Genomic DNA, 17621 nt, shown 5'->3' on the forward strand with positions numbered 1-17621 from the left:
GCTTTCTCCGTGTTGGCCAACACCCAGACTTGATTGCAATTCTGCCTTTTTTTTCATCTTCTTTCCTTTTGTTTAGTCTACTTCCCTGGAATGGGCTGTCTTTCTGTCAACATCCTGCTCAGGGCTGCCAAGCCATCTCTTCACAGGATCCCTGTGTATCACCAAAAACCCTCTGCCTTAACAGCACTGCTCGTATTTCCATTTTCATCAACCATCCTACAGTGCAATCTCATTGTTCTTGTTGACCCAGTTAGCCTCAGTGATTCTGTGCCTTTCTGATGTCAGTTTAGGATACATTAATTTTGTCTAGCTTTTTTGGAAACTGAGTACGGATAGGTGTAAGAGCAACAACAGAAAGTATGGCATAAGTTTTCCCAAATGTGGAGTTTTTTAAATGGGTGAACTTCTCTGCTATGTAGCTTAAGTTAGAGATCCTAAGGACAAATCAAGGCACGTGGAAAGAACTTAGCTCTGTGCTTGGTTTGGTGGTTCTCTACAAATTAGGAGTGCTTTCTAATGTTCTGATTACAAGAACAAGAACAAATGTCTTTCAATTGCTGCTGTCAAGGGATCTGAATAATAATGAAAAAGGGAAATACCTGTGCTCTTGTGTCTGTAAACTTAAAACCAGATGGATTAAGTACTGGCAGCAAGCTAGGGAAGCTCAGCTTGAGTTTATGCATGTTTGTGAATTTTGCAGCTGCATTCAGGTACATATTGTTGTAGATAATAGGAAGAGAGCATAAAAATTGCTCGTATGTTTTGAAACCAAAGTGCAGTTACTGTGGCTGAAACACTGATGTACCTGAAGTTAAATGATCACTCTGTGCATAAACCTTGCATGCTGCCAGTTTTCCGTTTGGTTTGAAGGCTCCTGCTTTGGAGCAAAGAGGTTGCAGGGGAGAACTATCATGTAGGGATCTTCTAAGCTCAATAGCATTTTACTTTAGCTGCCATTTCTGTTACCTTTTGGGAATGATCTCAGAGCAAACAATAAAATGAATGACACTGTATTTTTTCCCACAGAAAATACTGCTGAAAATTTCTGCTTTTATTGCCACCATCATATTTTTCTTTCTCGTATAATTAAAAATGAAAACATAGCTTGTTATGTCTTTAAGTTGGTAACTTGAATGAGAATAAGTTGGATGTAAATATTTTCATTTCTTGAAATCCTGCCAAATTAATCACTCTTGATTTTTATATGTTAAAAAAGAGAAAAAAAGCAGTGTAATAAATAATAGTGCAATGGTGGATGTGAAGCACTGGAGGTGTTATTACCTTGCTAATAGTTAAGATATTGGCAGATTTTTTTGTTATTTTAAATGTTATGTGACTTGAATCCTGACAAAAAATGCTGAGAGGGAAGCCTTCAAGTCCATGAACTTGTCTGTGCTCGACCTCTGCCTTTTCTCTCTACTCAGTAGAGTGAGTGCGATACCTTCTGTGGGTTCAACTGTATGGTTACCTTCAAAGGTGGTAGTCCATAGGAGAAAGAGTATTGCTATGGAGTTGTATACCGTCTTCCCCTACATCGCATGTCTGAATTTTACTGGCCTCTTCCTGAAGTTCTCCCTCTGACAGCATCTCTGTGTGAGGTTTGCCAGGGTGTAAAGCCAGTATGGGACTCCACACTGTCCTGCTCCCTACAGAAATGGGCACCTTCTGGGCAAGTCTTGTGCAGAGGGTAGACCTGAGTTGGATGGATCTTGCATTTCTGCATGAAAGGAATACAGCAGACCTATGTAGCAGCTTTCTCTTGAGAGTTTACTAGCATAACCATTTAGTTGACGTGTAATTAAATTACGTAATGATATAATTTGTGACTAAAGTGAGTTTACAAGAATTGAAAAATAGTAGTACATATGAAGTGTGGTATATGCTGCTCAATTGCATAACACCATAATTTAGAGGCAAGTCAAGCTAGTTTCAAAGATGAGCTGCTTTGCCTTGTATTAAGCATGGCTTTTTGGACAGGCAAGGCTGAACACCAGATAGCAGATTTTGTTAGTGTATCTGGTCACTTTCCTACCTTCAGCATTGCGCACGTGCTTTTAAGGAAAGGACTTCAAAGGGATTAAGCCATGAATCAGCTCTGAGCTACTGCTGCTTTCAGCTTGGACCTGTAAGGGTAAATTGCCTGCAGTTTCAGTTCATCTCTGTGGTCTTTGAATTTTAGTTATTTAAACACGCCATGCAGAAAAAGATTGATTCTTACAGGGAATCCAGAATAACTAACAACTCTCTGTTACTTAACAAGATGTACTGTTGTACCGACTAAAGGTATCATTATTTATTAAGTGAAATCCATCACAAAAGAACTTGCAGTGAACTGTATCTTTAAGCCAAATATTTCCTGCCAGGGATAGAGTCCTCCAGGAAGCGCTGAATTAATTTGCCTTGTAAGTCAGATCATGTGTATTTGTACCAACTAGATTTGAGAGAGGCACTCAGTAAAGCCAACATCAGAGAAATGTGGGAAGGAGATGGTTTATCTTCCAGATTTTGGGAGAAATTTCTTATTCTAAGATGTTAGAGGACATGCTGGACCTTTTTATGTTGTAGGGCTGAACATTTTATTTAAATGTTGGAGTTAGGAATTCTGATTGTTTTCCAATGATGCAGTATTTTATTTTTTGTTTGGTTTAGTTTTATTATGTGCATTATAGATAAGTAATCTGGTCATTTATCCTGTTGGGATCTATTTCTCTTCTTCTCTCTCACTGTTTAATTCAGAAGGAAATCTTAAAGCTCGTTGTGATTTACCTTTGTTTTACTGTACATTTTTATGCTCACTGCTTTTATTATTTATTTATCATTAAATTCTATCAGAACTGCTTTGACCAGAGCATAACCCAAATCAAAAACAGCACTGGTTTTATAACCAAGCTAGCAGCTCAAGTCTTCATTAGTAACTGATGGATCCCAGAATCTGGAATCCCACAAATCTCCTCCTGGAGGGAGGAGAGAGCAGTGCAAGCACTGAGTAGCAATCAGTTGTAATAATTTTCAAGCATACTCAGTGTGGGGAGAGCTGATCTTAAGCAAAATGAGGCTTCTGTGAAGAGCATTATCCCACTGCTTTGGAACTGTTTGCCATTCTCCAGTTAGTTGCTCTTTAGCCTGGAAATTGCTACTCAGTATGTTGTTCCCCTGGTATGCAGAGGCCTTAGTTGGCTTAAAAGCAAGGCCAGGTTACAGATCTCATGTGCTGCATTCAGGGATTTAATTTGTGATTTTAATTTTTATTTTATTAGTTTTGCTTTATTTTCATATTTTAGGGAAATTAAGTTTGAGTCCATTGGTAAAACTTAGCTCTGAGACAGCCTTAAGACTATCCTCTAGTTTCTTATCTTGTTAAAACATATGTACATTAAAGCTTGCAAGAGTTAAGTTTGATGGTTTGTCTGACTTTCAGAGTCACACATTCAACATGAGCGCAGGGAGATTAACTTTTAGCTGATTTTATACATGCTTTCAAGAGCTGTGGATTCTGGAACACATCAGTTTCTGCACCAATGTTTTGCTCTTTTTTGCTGTTCTTCATGTCTTTTTGTTAATCTAACGTGAGACGAAAAGTTGTTCTACTTTCTTAAAATGTGATTAGACACAGATGTTACATCTCCATCATGACCGTAACTACAGAAAGAGGAAGATGCTTTGAAAGTTTGATTTCTTCTTTTATAAAATTCAATTGCTTAATTAGTCACTCCTATCCTTCGCATTTTGCCTTGGATTTAGACATGGATTACTCATTTCATTTTATTTTCTTCTACTGCTGTTCATTTGAAATGCTTATGATCCTTTTTGCATGTGTTGGAAAATGTCTTTAAAATGTATCAGATACACTTGTATATTAAGCAATATGCATTAGAAAGTGGAATACTGTCTCATCCAGGATTTTTTTGGTCCTTTAGTGGGTTTTAGATATGTATTATAACTACTTGAGAGGAAAAAAAAGTCAGCCTCTCTGTTGTCTCATCCTGGAATTTCCCATTGGACCATTTAGAGGAAGTGAAGGAAGATATGATCATTTTGATGCTAGCTGTCTTTTTAATCTGTTATATTTAGGTGCTTCAACAAGTTAAATTAGTTTACATTCCCATGTGCTGGCTAGAGCAGAAATTCATCATATGAGTTGTAGTGGAGATGGACGATTTTCCATCACTGTTTCTCTCTAATACAAGCTTAAACTGCTGTCAAAATGCAGGGCAAGAACAGAAATGAAGTTTTGCACCTTGTCAAAGTCCCAAAATATACATTTGATAGTGTTTTGAAGGAAAAGTGCATCTGGAAAGCAGCTGTGAAATAACAAGTAAAGGTATTGTCTTGCAAATATATCTGTGACTCTTCTGCTTTAATGATCATCTGAATGATCTGGAGGGAAAGATGGTATTGCATGACCTCCCAGAAGACAAAGAGTTTTCTTTGGAATATGCAACAGTTCAGCTGGAAATATTACTTCTGAAAACATAATTTTCAGAATCCTATTTTCGGCCCAAGGATATCTGTTTGTTTTGTATTGGGGTTGTCATGTGCACAACTAGTGACTTTTAATCCAGCCATTTCTGTTTAGCTTGGAAGTGCTTACAAAGTCTTCTTTACTAGGAATTCTGAATGAAATTGTTACCAGATGGTGAATTTCTGTACAAAGTTTTTGGAATTTTTACTCACTGGAGTCTTCCTCTTTCTGCTTGCAGTTTTTGAGCAAGTGACTCTGTTTGTAGCTTCAATTCCTTTCTTTTCTTTCACAAAGTGCATTATCTTATTATAAATGGGTTTGACAGTATTCAGTTGGAAATCAGACCTGCACTTGGTTTTTCCAAAGAGTGTAGTGCATTATTTTGGGAGTGTTTTTAGGATGATCTGAAAATAAGAAACCATAGGATATATTCCAGGCAATAGTGAGTTTAATGAATAATTAAGGAGCATTTTTGTTTTGTATTTTTGTTGTATTATTCCACTTAGAAATACATATATTAAAGGCTTGAAACCTTAGAAAATCTACCAGCATGATAAATATACAATCATTCATGAGTGTGCAAATGCCTGAAATGTTTGAATTCCATAAGAGTAATGATGTTGTTCTGTTTGCAGTTGTTTGTCCTCCAGGCACTAATTTCCAGGATGGTGAATGCATTCCCTGCCCTCTTGGCTACTATCAGTATCAGACAGGGCGTTTATCTTGCATCAAGTGTCCTGTGGGCAAAACTACCAACTCTTATGGGGCATTCAGTGCTGATGACTGTAAGTTGAGCCCATTTTTCCCTTTGTATTTTGACTTCAAATAACTGATCAATATTATTTTCATCTGTCAGGTTGAAAATAAATCCTTCCTGACTTTTTTTTAACATTTTTTTTAATCCTTTCTGCATATATTGAAAAATGTTTTTCAAGGACAAAACAAACTGTCTGGTGTTTAGATCAAATATGTGTGAGAAATGAGTAGTAAGTCTCATCCAGGATGTTGCGGTTCTTTGAGACATGTTCATTGTCCTGTGGAAAGACATCTGGATATTCAGTCAGCAAGAAACATCTGATATGGTCAATTTACTGGCATTTTCTTGAATATTGAAGGAGTCTTTGCCTAGCTCTTTCAAGACCCAACTTTGATACAGACACTTCTCAAAGTTGATATATTCAGTTAAGTTAGTGTATACATATTTAATGACATATTTTTGGAAGCAGTTCTATAAAGAATACCACTTGTTAAGCTCATGGAGAAAGCTAAAAGTCAGTAGTCACACTAAAGACTTGGTATTATGGATGAGTATAGGAACTGCTTTATTTTGTTCCAGTCTATATGTTCTCTTGGGTGAGATAAAACAGAAGGTTTATAATCACCCTAACATCAATTTATTTTTGCCTAAAGAAGACATCAGACTGATTTGTCACCTTCATTTCTGTATCTGTGTTCTCAGTGTAGGTATTGATCTCATGTGCTTTGTTGTTTACACATTAGGGATTGAAAAGTAGTTAGGAAGATAGCTGCTAATTTAAATCAAAGTCTTTATTCTTTAAGAAAAGAGAGTTAACACCATATTTCCCACCCACAGTAGATTATTATTATTTTTTTTTAAGTAACAAATAAATTGTTGTGATGGCTCTTGTGGTGTTCTTCATAACATTTCATGGGTCCATTGCAATAAGCACTGAACAAGCCTGTGTGAAAATACAGTTCCTTCTCTATACTTCTCTGCTTTACAGCACTTATAACAAAGGAGGTTGTATGCATATAGAAAATCTCAGAAATGTTCCGAATGTGATTTACAGAGAAAACAAAGAGGTGAGATAAGCATATCTTAAAAAATAAAACATCATATAAATTAGAGATTAATATTCAGAAAAGTTTCTATTGTACTTGGTTTTTTGGCCTGTTGATGCTTCAAAACCCAGGGAAAACACTGTCAAACCTCTCCTTTTTTCACCCTGCTTACAGGTATTACTTACTGTCAAGGCAATGAGCAGGGTTTGCAGTGCGATGAGGATGGCCAGTATAGGCCTTCCCAACAAAACCCTGACACTAAAAAATCCTTCTGCATTGATGACTTTGGAGCAGCTCTGGATTGGACTGAAACAGATGATCTCCTTACAGACTATGAGTGCTTAGGTAAGAATGATATTTGGTTATGTTTTTATCCAATGTAAGTGTAACTGCCTTATGAAATGACCCAGTGCTCCACAGCTGGTTTGCCAGCATACTCATTTTCCCATACTTGTGGCCTCTGCCTTCAGCCACATTGCTCCTTACTTCTGTTTTTTCATGACTGGATTGACGAAGTCATTTCCTGTAAGCGGAGAGAGAAGATTTCTTTCGCTCTCAAATGGCTGACAGTGTTTTATGTATGCTGATCTCCTGAGCCCAAGAATAATGAGTGGGCTAAGGGGAACAAAGCAGAATGATGAATTTTGCTGTAAAATTATCATTCATCCATGTGATCCTGTAAAACAGACTATGTTTTACAATGACTTCATAGCTGTGGCATAACATCACCGTCTGGGCTCTTGCTTTATGGTATTTGACTTGGTGAACATGTCCTTGCAAACTGGGGAAACTTCCTTCTGCTTGAACGCAATTGTGAAATTGCAGTTCTCAAACAATTTTTGAAAACAAAGTTAAACAAAACAAAATGGGGAAAAAAAAATCCAACACTATCGTCCCGCAAAACAACAACAACAACAACAAAAAACAGTCATGATATTCCAAACATTTACCTAATTCTCCACTACTTCTGGAGGAGCCTTTGGAACAGTTGAAGTGGAATTCAGAAAAAATCAAATAGAAGAGATGACAGAAAGACAAAGTAGAAAGTAATTTGTTGGAAGTCCAAAGGAAAAGATGCAAAATGAAGGCTTCATCAAGCTGAATGTTGTACATGTAAGCATCTGCTAGAGATCTATCACCGAAGTCATCCATCAAACAGTCCCCAGACTGCTTGCAATAAGGTTTAACTACAAGCTTCAAACCCAAAACTTTTCCCTTTCCCAAAAATTAGTCTTCCAGCATATTTTATATTCATTATATAATTGGCATCAAATTTAATGGAATATTCGGTTTAGAAACTGATGTTATGTTGAGCTTTGAATTAGACACTTGTTACCTTCCAGCTCTGTTTATGCTTCTCCCCAGTTGCACTGGAGTGCAAGAATTTTTTATTTTTATTTTTATTTTGAGTTTTTGTCTAGCTCTTATGTTCTTTCTGAGCAGAAATGATGGTTTTATCAAAAACACCTGCTCACTCAGCCCTGACAACACTGGACATTTGCTTCTGATTTAGCCTGACTATTTTGCTGCAGGAGTACAAATGATTGTTTTAAGAACTTATCCCTGAATTTTATTTTGTGGTTTATGCAGTTGTTGCAGGGAGAAAGGCTTGGGATCTTCCAGCTGAACCTCTGTGCCTGAGTGGCTCTTCTACTGGCAGATATCTCATATTGGCTGAGATTGAACCAGGACTCTCCTGCTTTTTAGCTCTTTAAGGTCTAGGTCAGGTATTCACTGCAATGAGCTGAAGGTCTGAATTGGCTTGATGAGACTGCAGAAGAGGAGGCTGAAGGGAAAGCTTGTTTTATTCTACAACTACAATAAAGAAAACTGAGGAGGATGTTGGTCTCTTTTCTCAGATGACAAATGTCAGGATGTGAGGAAGTGGTCTCATGATGCACTAGAGGAAGTTTAGACTGGATATCAGGAATAATTTCTTCACAGAGAGGATGGCCAAGCATTGGAATAGGCTTTCAAGGAAAGTGATTGAGTCTGCATCCTTGGAAGTATTAAAGAGACATGTGGCTACGGCAGTAAGGGACATGATTTAGTAATGGGACTCAGTAGGTCAGATTGGTGGTTGGTGACCTCTAAGGTCTTTGGCAACCTAGACGATTCTATGGTTAGAATGTATGGAACTTTGAGAAGAAGCCTGGACAAGACAGGGGTGAAGTCACCACATTCTTCCCTTCTCCTTAGCATGTTGTGCTCACTGAAAGATATTAGTTTGTCAGCTGATGGACATACTGTATCAAAAAATCTGTAAAAGTAATAGAAACCTGAGCACAGTGGTTGCAATGTCTCTCTGTGTCCCTTCACTGTCTATTAAATTCTTCAGGGCATGGCCAGGGCCAAACCTGAGCTTAAATGGATACTTGTCAGCATTTGGTGACCTTTGGATTTTGCATCATAGAATCATAGAACTGCTTGGTTGGAAAAGACCTTAAAGATCATCAAGTCGAACCGTAACCTGACTATAATACCCGAACTCTAACAACCCTCTGCTAGGACTGCTAGGCCCCTTCTTTAGACCCCATGAGCTTCTCCTAATTTGTGAATAGTCTTGTTTTGATGGGCTTCCTTACACACATGTGCAGGTGCAGCTCAGAGAGAGTAGACTTAAATCAAGTGACAGTCTGTAGTTAAATGTGAGGGTGTCAAAAAGGAGCATGCTGACTACGCCGCCTACAACAAATCCCCGAGCTTTAAGTTAGTGGACAACAATGGTTGTATGCTCCCAAACATGGTAATTAAGCTCCTTGATTTCCTTTGTAGCCAAGTTCTGTTGGAGCTGACTTTTATTTCAGTGATTGTTTTTCAGAAAGTTGGTTCCCCTGTTGGCTCAGTAGTTTATTCTGCACCATGAGCAAGTAATAGGAGACAATCAGTCTGCTGCTGGCAGGGAAGTCCCACTTGAATATAAACTGCCAGACCACCTCTGGCTAACTGCTTTTGAAAGATACTGTCATGCTGTTTTTGCAGAACAGAAATACACGCCCTTATGAAAGTACCTCCTCAGGTTTCCTGTATACCGCCTTCATTCTTATTGTCTCCTTTGTTACCTGTTGAGTCAGAGTACATCATGTACTGAGTTATTTCCCTGTAAAAGTCCTTAATTTTTACTTCTAGCCAAAGTCTCCTTGTCTCTCTGCAGCATGGGAACTGATATTTGTGTCTTTGGTTTTTAGTGCTCAGAAAATTTGAGAGAGTTCCTGCCTCTACATTCGTTTATGGGTCAGATAAAGTTCAAATTCTCAAATCTCAGTCATTTGGGAGAGATCTACAAAGTCTAACTTTTCAATGCATTTCAGGTAAGGAAAACTCAGAAAATCTGCACAGACAATAGGAACCATCTTGGAGAACTCTGAATCCTTTTGTATGATGAACTTATGGATAAGGTCCTAGATGAACTATGTCTCTTGCAGTTCAGTGCTAGCTTACTGCTAACTTTGGTTCAGAGAAGAGATTGCTCTTTCTTTTAGAAAGAAATCTTATGGCCTTATGTTCCATTTTAGGCAAGTCATTTGAGTTTAAATCCAGTTTTCAGTATGAATGAGAGCCAAGATTCAAACTTGGAAGCATTCATCAGACTTTCCAGATGCTTAGACAAAAAAGAAGAATTAGATGTTCAGCCCATGTGAAAATCAGGTTCTTTGTCTCTTCCCAGATTATTTGATTGGTGTATTAAAGAGGAATAGAAACCCTTGCTTACATCAGAAGGATATTGTAAGGTGTGCAGATGTATTTCTCTGCTGAGTCGTACAGTGTACATATCGTATTGCCTTTGGACACATCATATTTGCTGGCTTATGTTGATTCAAAGTTATCTAAAACCACAGTTGCACTACTTTAAAGGTGCATCGCCTTGTGTCTCCTAATGCAGACTTGTAAGGTAGAGGTATAGCATTCAAAATAAATACACCCCGGCTCTAATAACAAGGATAGCCTGTGACAAGGGCTAATATTAAGCATTGATCAAGGTTTGGAGCAAGCTGACCAGGGAAGCAATGGAGTTATCATCCCTGGAGATGTTCATGTATTGTATAGATGTAGCAATTAGGGACATGGTTTAGTGATGAAAATTATTCTAGGAGTACACACAGGGCTTCACAGATTCATTTGTATAAGGTTTTTTGCACCTAACTTTGAAACTGGAGATACTTAAGAGCAAGGCATTTCAGTCATGAAATGTTGAAGTTGACTTCAGCAGCACTGTATGAAGGAATAAATGCCAGAGTCACAGAACGGCCTGGGTTGGAAGGGACCTCAAGGATCGTGAATCTCCAACCCCCTGCCACTTTGGCAAGCTATGTATTCAATGCATGTAATTTTTATTATAAAAGAGAAGGTTGCTTTTTCTTTTTTTTTTTTAAAAGATTGGAGCAACAAAGTGAAGAAATAGCATATGAGCTTATATTCACTGCCAAATGGCAATGCCAGTCTAAAATATTACTGTATAGGATAGGAATAGCCTTCCCTCTCTGCTCCTGTGCAGTCATATAGTTTAGTTTATATTCTGACGGTGTTCTGGTCTAAACTGTTTTATTTTATGCAACAAATATTTGGAAACATTTTTGCCTCCTGTTTTAGGAGCAGAGCTGTGGGAGCCTATTAGTGATGGTAGCATATAGGCAAAAGGATCTTCAGCCACTCGTAACTTTGGAATGGGATGGCTGCTCACTGCCTTACACTAATCAGCAGGCATGATTTCAGAATTTCATGTTTCATTACCTTCTGTCACGCTGATTTTGACTACAACCTGTTTGCTGTGGAGTTACTGTCTTGTGCAGATACGCTAAGTGGTTTGTGTGAGTCTTCCCTACCTTCCACAGGCAAAATTATCCAGCAGACTTTAAATATTTAGTTAATTGGTTAGACATAATTCACCTGTTGGTGAAGGACGTCCAAATATGTTTTATATCATTTAATTTGAAAACTTAATGCTATACTAAATGATTAAAAGCCAAAGTTCATATGGCACGTGAAACTCTTGTGATTGCAGTCTCATAGAGGTATGAAAAGTTAGGTAAATGGCAGAAGACAGAGGAATTTGTAGGTATGTACTATGAAACTTATGGTTTCCTCTTTGTTTTTCAGACTGTGATAAGGAAGAAGCTTGTAGTTTTGCTGCTGTAACTCCTGCTGGTACTGAAATATTGTGCGATTTATACAGTGCTGCTGAAGTCAACTTCAACTGCACCACCTCTGGATTGGTAAAAACTGTGATATTTAAAAATCTGTTTACCATAATACTATATGTGAAATATAAGTAGAAGATATCATAAAAGAAGAGCAGGCAATTATCTTATTCCTTGGACACTGTGTAATAAATTCCTTCAAGCTGGCAGAGAAACTACAACCAGTCATTGCCAAAAGTGGCACTGAATGCCTCAATGTTTCCATGAAACACCATACAGCACTTCTCTCCTTAAAACATACCGAACTCCCACAGTCTGGATATCAGGTTAACTTAAAAAGTGCTTTCATCTGAATAGTCAGAACTAGAAGTATCTGGGTCAGTAACCATGTCACCTGAATGGTCATCATTTTTCAGTTCCTTCCTCTTCTCCAAGCTTTGAGTCAAAGGCTTTTAGAGGGTGGTGAGGCACTGCAACAAGTTGTCCAAGGAGGTTGTGGATACCCCATCTCTGGAGGCATTCAAGGCCAGGCTGGATGTGGCTCTGACAACCCTGCACATAGCAGGAGGGTTGAAAATAGGTGATCATTATGTTCCTTTTCAACCTAGGCCATTCTATGATTCTATGTCTTTAACAGTTTCCTACTCACAGCTTTCTAAACACAGCACAGAGGCACTGAAGATCAGTTGAGATTTCTGTTTGACAAGTTAAAAAGCATCTGCAGTGAGCCTCAGCAAGCTGTGGTGGTTATAAACTGTGTGTGATAATTCTTCCCTCTGTTTATGGCTAAGGAAAAGATGTTTTAACAGAGGAAGTTGGTTAGGTTGCATTTATTTCATGCCTATTTTCTGTCTCAGGTGCAAGGTGCTCTGGGGAATCCTGCTGCCACTAGCATCAGTAGTCTCAGCTGCTTGCTTTATATCAGGAATCCAGAGGGAGATGCTGTGATGGTCTATTTGAAGAAAGGTACCAGATGCAACTCAGACATCTCTTAGACTACTGTGCCTGAAATTGTGGATACTTCTGAATAGGATCTTGATGATGTGGGGGAACATATTTGTTCAAGAAGGGGTAATTCTGTTCAGGGCTTAATGCTGAATGGTAGCCCAAAAACCTCACTAAATATTCCTTTCAAGGCTTGTTCCCCACAAATAAGAAATATGGCTGTTGATGTTTGCTTTGATAACAGTTAATATAAAAAACCTGAGTACCCTAAGTGTTATACTTTCCTAAATGGCAATATATTCTGGCTCTCTACTCATCTCTAAATGAACCAAACCATTTGGTAATCTTATCTTGCTTTTGAAACTCAAAGTCCAAGAAATGATTTTTAGCTTAGCTTTTACCATATAACTTTCAAACAACTCTAGCCTGCAGGCATTCTGAAATCACCACTTCTCCACCTGAGCTCTTTTGAACATTTTTTTTTCTGTTCTGTCTGCCCAGCACAAGAATTTGACTCATCTGGACTCAAGACCTTTGAAAGGACCAGTTTTCAGAATGTGCTTTCTGGTGTGTATCGTTCCATGGCTCTCTCAGCAGCTAGCACATCTCTGACGGATGCTCAGCTCTTCTGCAGACAGACTTGCAGCAGGGACTCTTGCTGTGATGGCTTCATCTTGAGTCAGATTGCACTTGATGGAGGTATTGTCTAAACGCTGCAAAATTAAAATTTCTTCAGTAAACATACATAACAGTTAGGTTAAAAAAAACAAAACAAAACAAAACAAAATGAAAAAACAACAAACCAGCACTCAGTAGAGCTCATTTTTGGATGCTCTACACTTATCTCTGCATCACTGACATTTTCTGGCATAGGCAGATTTTGAGTAAGGCCTGAGATTTGACCTGATGCAGTAAAGACCTGAAGTAGAAAATTTCTCCTGTGGAGAAATGGACATTTTACTGAGAACACTGTTGGGTATTGTCAGATAATAATAATATTTTATTAGGTGATAACAGTATGAGCTCAAACTGAGGCTACAAATGTTTGTTTTAGGTGTGAATGTCTAACGTGAGAACTCCAAACTGAACGTATGTTCTGATTTTCATTTTTTTTAGGTGGCAATACAAATGACTAGCTATCTCAGTAACACAACTTCAATTGGCATTTAGAGAAAGTATTGAGATGCTTGGATGTAAATCTCTATGTACGTGAATGGCATTGTGGCAGTGATGCAATTCTCACTTCCTGTGAACCTAGGTACCATCTTGTGTAGCTTGATGACATCCCCAGATGTGCTGATCTGCAATGCAAATGGTTGGAGTCCAACACAAACATCCGTCATAAATGAAATATGCAGAGGTCTGAGCTATGACAAAGAAGAAAAGATCTTCTCCTTCACCCTGGGAGGACAAGTGTTCAGTGGAAGTATGTCAATGGATTAACTTAATTTACATTACTTCTCTTTAATTCGTCTACAGAACCTGCCTTTTCTTCCAGCCTGCTCTTGTACCTTCAATGTTGTTTTTTTTTTTTCCTCAAGATAGTCCATACCTATACAAGCATAAGAGAATTAAACCTTCCAAATCAGATGTATTGTTAGATGGACTTACCTTTCTTTGGGAACATTAGGGAAAGTCACTGGGATGTATTACTTCTACTATGTTATCCTTTAATACTTCTAGCATTTAATTTAGGCAGAATCAAGTAAATAATCTTAAAGAAATGTAAACAGTGGAAAAAAGACAGAGAGAGATTTATTCAGATTAGCACAGAACAGGTGACAGAAAATAGAATAAAATTTTGGTACCTGTGACCTAGACTAGAACCAGGACACCTGTGCCGTCCTTCCCGGAGTCTTGTGCTATAAATAAGGGAAAACATAGTCTAAAGATGTTTTTTTAATTTAATTTCCATGCATTTCAGTGCTATCTATTTGCTTAATTTTAACAGCTGTTCTAACACACATTTTCTTCTTTACAAGTGTCTAAGCTGTCAGAAGAGGCAGAAAGAAATTTTACCTCTTTTCAGCAAGTGTTTCTGTGGAGAGGTAAGTTATCTCACAGGCCCTGTTATAAAATTTTATGGTGAAATACAGCCAATGGCAGCTGTGTTATATGAGTGCCACTGGAAGAATCTTTCTCAATTCATTTGGTAATGTCCAACATGAGACATATACCGTGAAAAATTACACTGTGGAAACACTTGCCTTTGACCTATCAGTGTTCAAGGTACCGCAAATAATTTGGACATTTATAAGTAACTACAAGTAACTAGATGAATTACTGAATTTTGGGTTCAGTTTTTCCATTACTCATTTTTGATTCATGAGCTGGAGAAACTATATAAGGAGTTTTCCTAACTGGTACAGATTACACCAAAATGTTTGCTTAAGTTAGGGAACCGAGGATGAGTTTATATTGTGGAAGAAAGGTAAACTGATAAACTGAATTATTATGTTCTTTAATTCTTCTTGCCTTCTAGGCTCTGATATGGTCACCCGACCTGAAACCTCTGGGTGTGATTCTACTGCTTTGAAGACAGAGGACAATATCATGTTATCAGGTATCACAGTAAAGGCAGACAGAGGAGACAGCAGAGGGAAGTGCAGAATTTAACCAGAGAGTTTCATAGCACATATTTTCATATATGTACTGTGATGATGTAGGTATTGTCAAGTACAAAAGGTTTCTCTTAAGGAGGAAATACGATGCAGATTTTGAGAAAGATGTTCAAAATGTAGTCCTCCTGGAAGGCACTACTGTCTTTGTGATTTTTTTACCTGAGAAAATGTGGAAAGCTGCTGAGAGAGCTTCTTCTTTTATACTTACTGAGCTGTAATGACTCAGGAAATATCATTCAGCTGAGAAAACATTTTACATAAACCCAGGAATTGAATTCTTAGTGTGGGCACATGGGCATGTGCTACTGACAATATGGAGTAACGATGAAACGGCAAACACTCGTGTTTCTTCCAAGTAGTTCTCCTCTTTTATTCCAGTGTCTGCTAAGTTATACTAAGTAATTTGTATATCCCAAATCATTTGTAATATATGTTCCTCCTGACTTTCAAGCATCCAATTGCCCTGAGCAAGCTGATCTAGTGGTTGGCAACCTTGCCCACAGCATGGGGCTTGGAACTCGAGGATCTTTAAGGTCCCTTCCAACCACAACCATTCCATCATTCTATGATTCTATGAATTAGGTAGGAAAGCAATGAAGCCTGATGAAAGCATTTTGCTACCTCTCTGATGAGCTTAAATCTTTTCTGAGTAACCTTATTGGATGCCTGAGCATGCATTTTATTCCATGTAAAATCTTAACACAAAGTGCATTGCTGATTTTGTTTCTGTAATTTGAATGGAAGATGAAGAAAAATGTCTGTTTACCTAGTGGCACTTCTATACAACTAGTGGTGTTTTAAAGTCTAGACTTGAAAATAAGGAAGAGCTGTACTTAATATGGTGGGTAAACTTCTCTTGTGTTTGCCTGCCAGAGCATGAGAGTAGCCCTCAGGGCTCTCCTTTTTCCTTGCTGTGGCCAATAATGTCATTAAAACCAGTAGTTATGCAAAGAATGCAGCTTCTTCCTTCATGCTTTGATCTTAGCTATGACAAGAGAAGCAGAGGTTGAAACTATGTGGTAATGAAACTTACAAATCACCTTCTCAGAAACATTATGGATAAGTTAGGGAAAATGTTTACAGAGCTTTTATTAGTTGATGATCATATTTAGAGCATGTTTTAGCATATATTTTCTATTTTCTGATGGAAATCTGATGATTTCTGATTGTAGAAAATACTTGTGGGCACTTGTGATTGTGGATTTAGTGAGAATGATTATGATGGATAAGTAGTTGGATGATCTTGGAGGTCTTTTCCAACATTAATGACTCTATAATTCTATCCCAGTGCACTTCCCAGCATGTTATTAGATGCTTCAGCATTTCAGCTGCAGTTATTTGTCTTTGGTTTTCTGTTTTCATTTTTGTCTGGCTGTTTTAGTGTATCCAGGTTTAAATAAAAAAGAAACTCACAATGCAGGAGTAACTGGTTGTGAGAGCTGCTGCTGATATTCAATAAATAGAATGGTGTTTATGGAGGAATTTGTAAGACATCAAAGAAGAGTGTTTCTCTGAATATTGTTGTTGGACACTTATTTAAAGGCATTGATTTTAAAAGATCCTTAACTATCTGTGATTGTTTCAGAGAGATATGAGGGGCATATGAGGACAGTGTATGCATGTCTAAGTATCACAGGCTATAGACAGAAGGAATTATTCAAATAGGTCTGTGGGAGCCTAAACTAGGAGAAATACGTTAAATAACTGAAAGAAATATTAAGCCTGTTAAGAAAACATTCGACAAATAGGTGTAAATGCTTCCCAAGTGAATATAAGGAAACAGCTGTATTTTGGATCAATAAAACTAGATTGGTCAAGGTATCCCCTAGAGCAGCATTATTCACTGTTAAACAGATGTTTTGCATGGCAGAGTAGAGACATCTTATTTCTAGGAGCTGTGATTCTTTCTTCTGATTTTTTTTGGTTTCTGTTATTTATTTACTTGGTTGGTTGGTTGGTTTTGGTGGTACAAATACTCTTGCAGTGCTGTTCAGTGTCTTTCAGTGCAGTTCAGCAAGGAGGCATTGCCTACACAAACATTACTAACTATAGTTGAACTGTTCTGTTTCTGAAAGCAACTTTTGGCGATGCTAACTTTACAACATGGTTGCAGCTGCTTTGATGTGAAAGGAAGAATTTTACATGTAAGCTTGAGGACTTCTCTGAAAGGAATGCTTCCTATTTTACTATGTTGGTCCATGATGTCAGAGGTGGATGTTGGTGATATGGCAATAGAGGTTGAACTTTCCCACCAATATTCCATTACATTTTGTTTCTGTGTGATGGAGGGCAGCAGAGGGGTGGCCTGGCAGAGTGGGATCTGGTGTGGAAGTGGATATGAAACAAAGATGTGTTACTGAATTTCTCCATGAGGAAAAAATGGCATCCACTGACGTTCATTGATGCTTGTTGAACATGTAGACCAAACTGTGGATGTGAGCACAGTGAGGTGGTGGGTCATGCATTTGAGCACTGGCCATCAGCTCTACTGGTGCAGATTTTTATTATCATAGCATGCAGGCTCTTGTTCATTACTATCGAAAATGCACAGCTAATGATAGTGACTATGTTGAAAAACAGTATTTTGTAGCTGAGAATTTGCTCTATCAAATTGTGATATTGTTCTTTTAATATCTGTTGCAGTTTCCAATT

The 17621-nt window shown here is 37.9% G+C and overlaps 1 protein-coding gene across 1 annotated transcript in view; it reads left to right on the forward strand.

The window, feature by feature from the left end:
• Window positions 1-2194: 2194 nt before the first annotated feature.
• The window catches only part of LOC109366936 (PHD finger protein 20-like protein 1), a 43504-nt gene continuing 28077 nt past the window's right edge, over window positions 2195-17621 (forward strand). The window contains exons 1-2 of the mRNA XM_019614395.2: window positions 2195-2262; window positions 2871-2875. Of these exons, the coding sequence (XP_019469940.1) occupies window positions 2195-2262; window positions 2871-2875 (73 nt within the window). The remainder of the gene's footprint in view (window positions 2263-2870; window positions 2876-17621) is intronic.

This window comes from Meleagris gallopavo, chromosome 3, assembly GCF_000146605.3.
Source record: "Meleagris gallopavo isolate NT-WF06-2002-E0010 breed Aviagen turkey brand Nicholas breeding stock chromosome 3, Turkey_5.1, whole genome shotgun sequence".
NCBI lineage: Eukaryota > Metazoa > Chordata > Aves > Galliformes > Phasianidae > Meleagris > Meleagris gallopavo.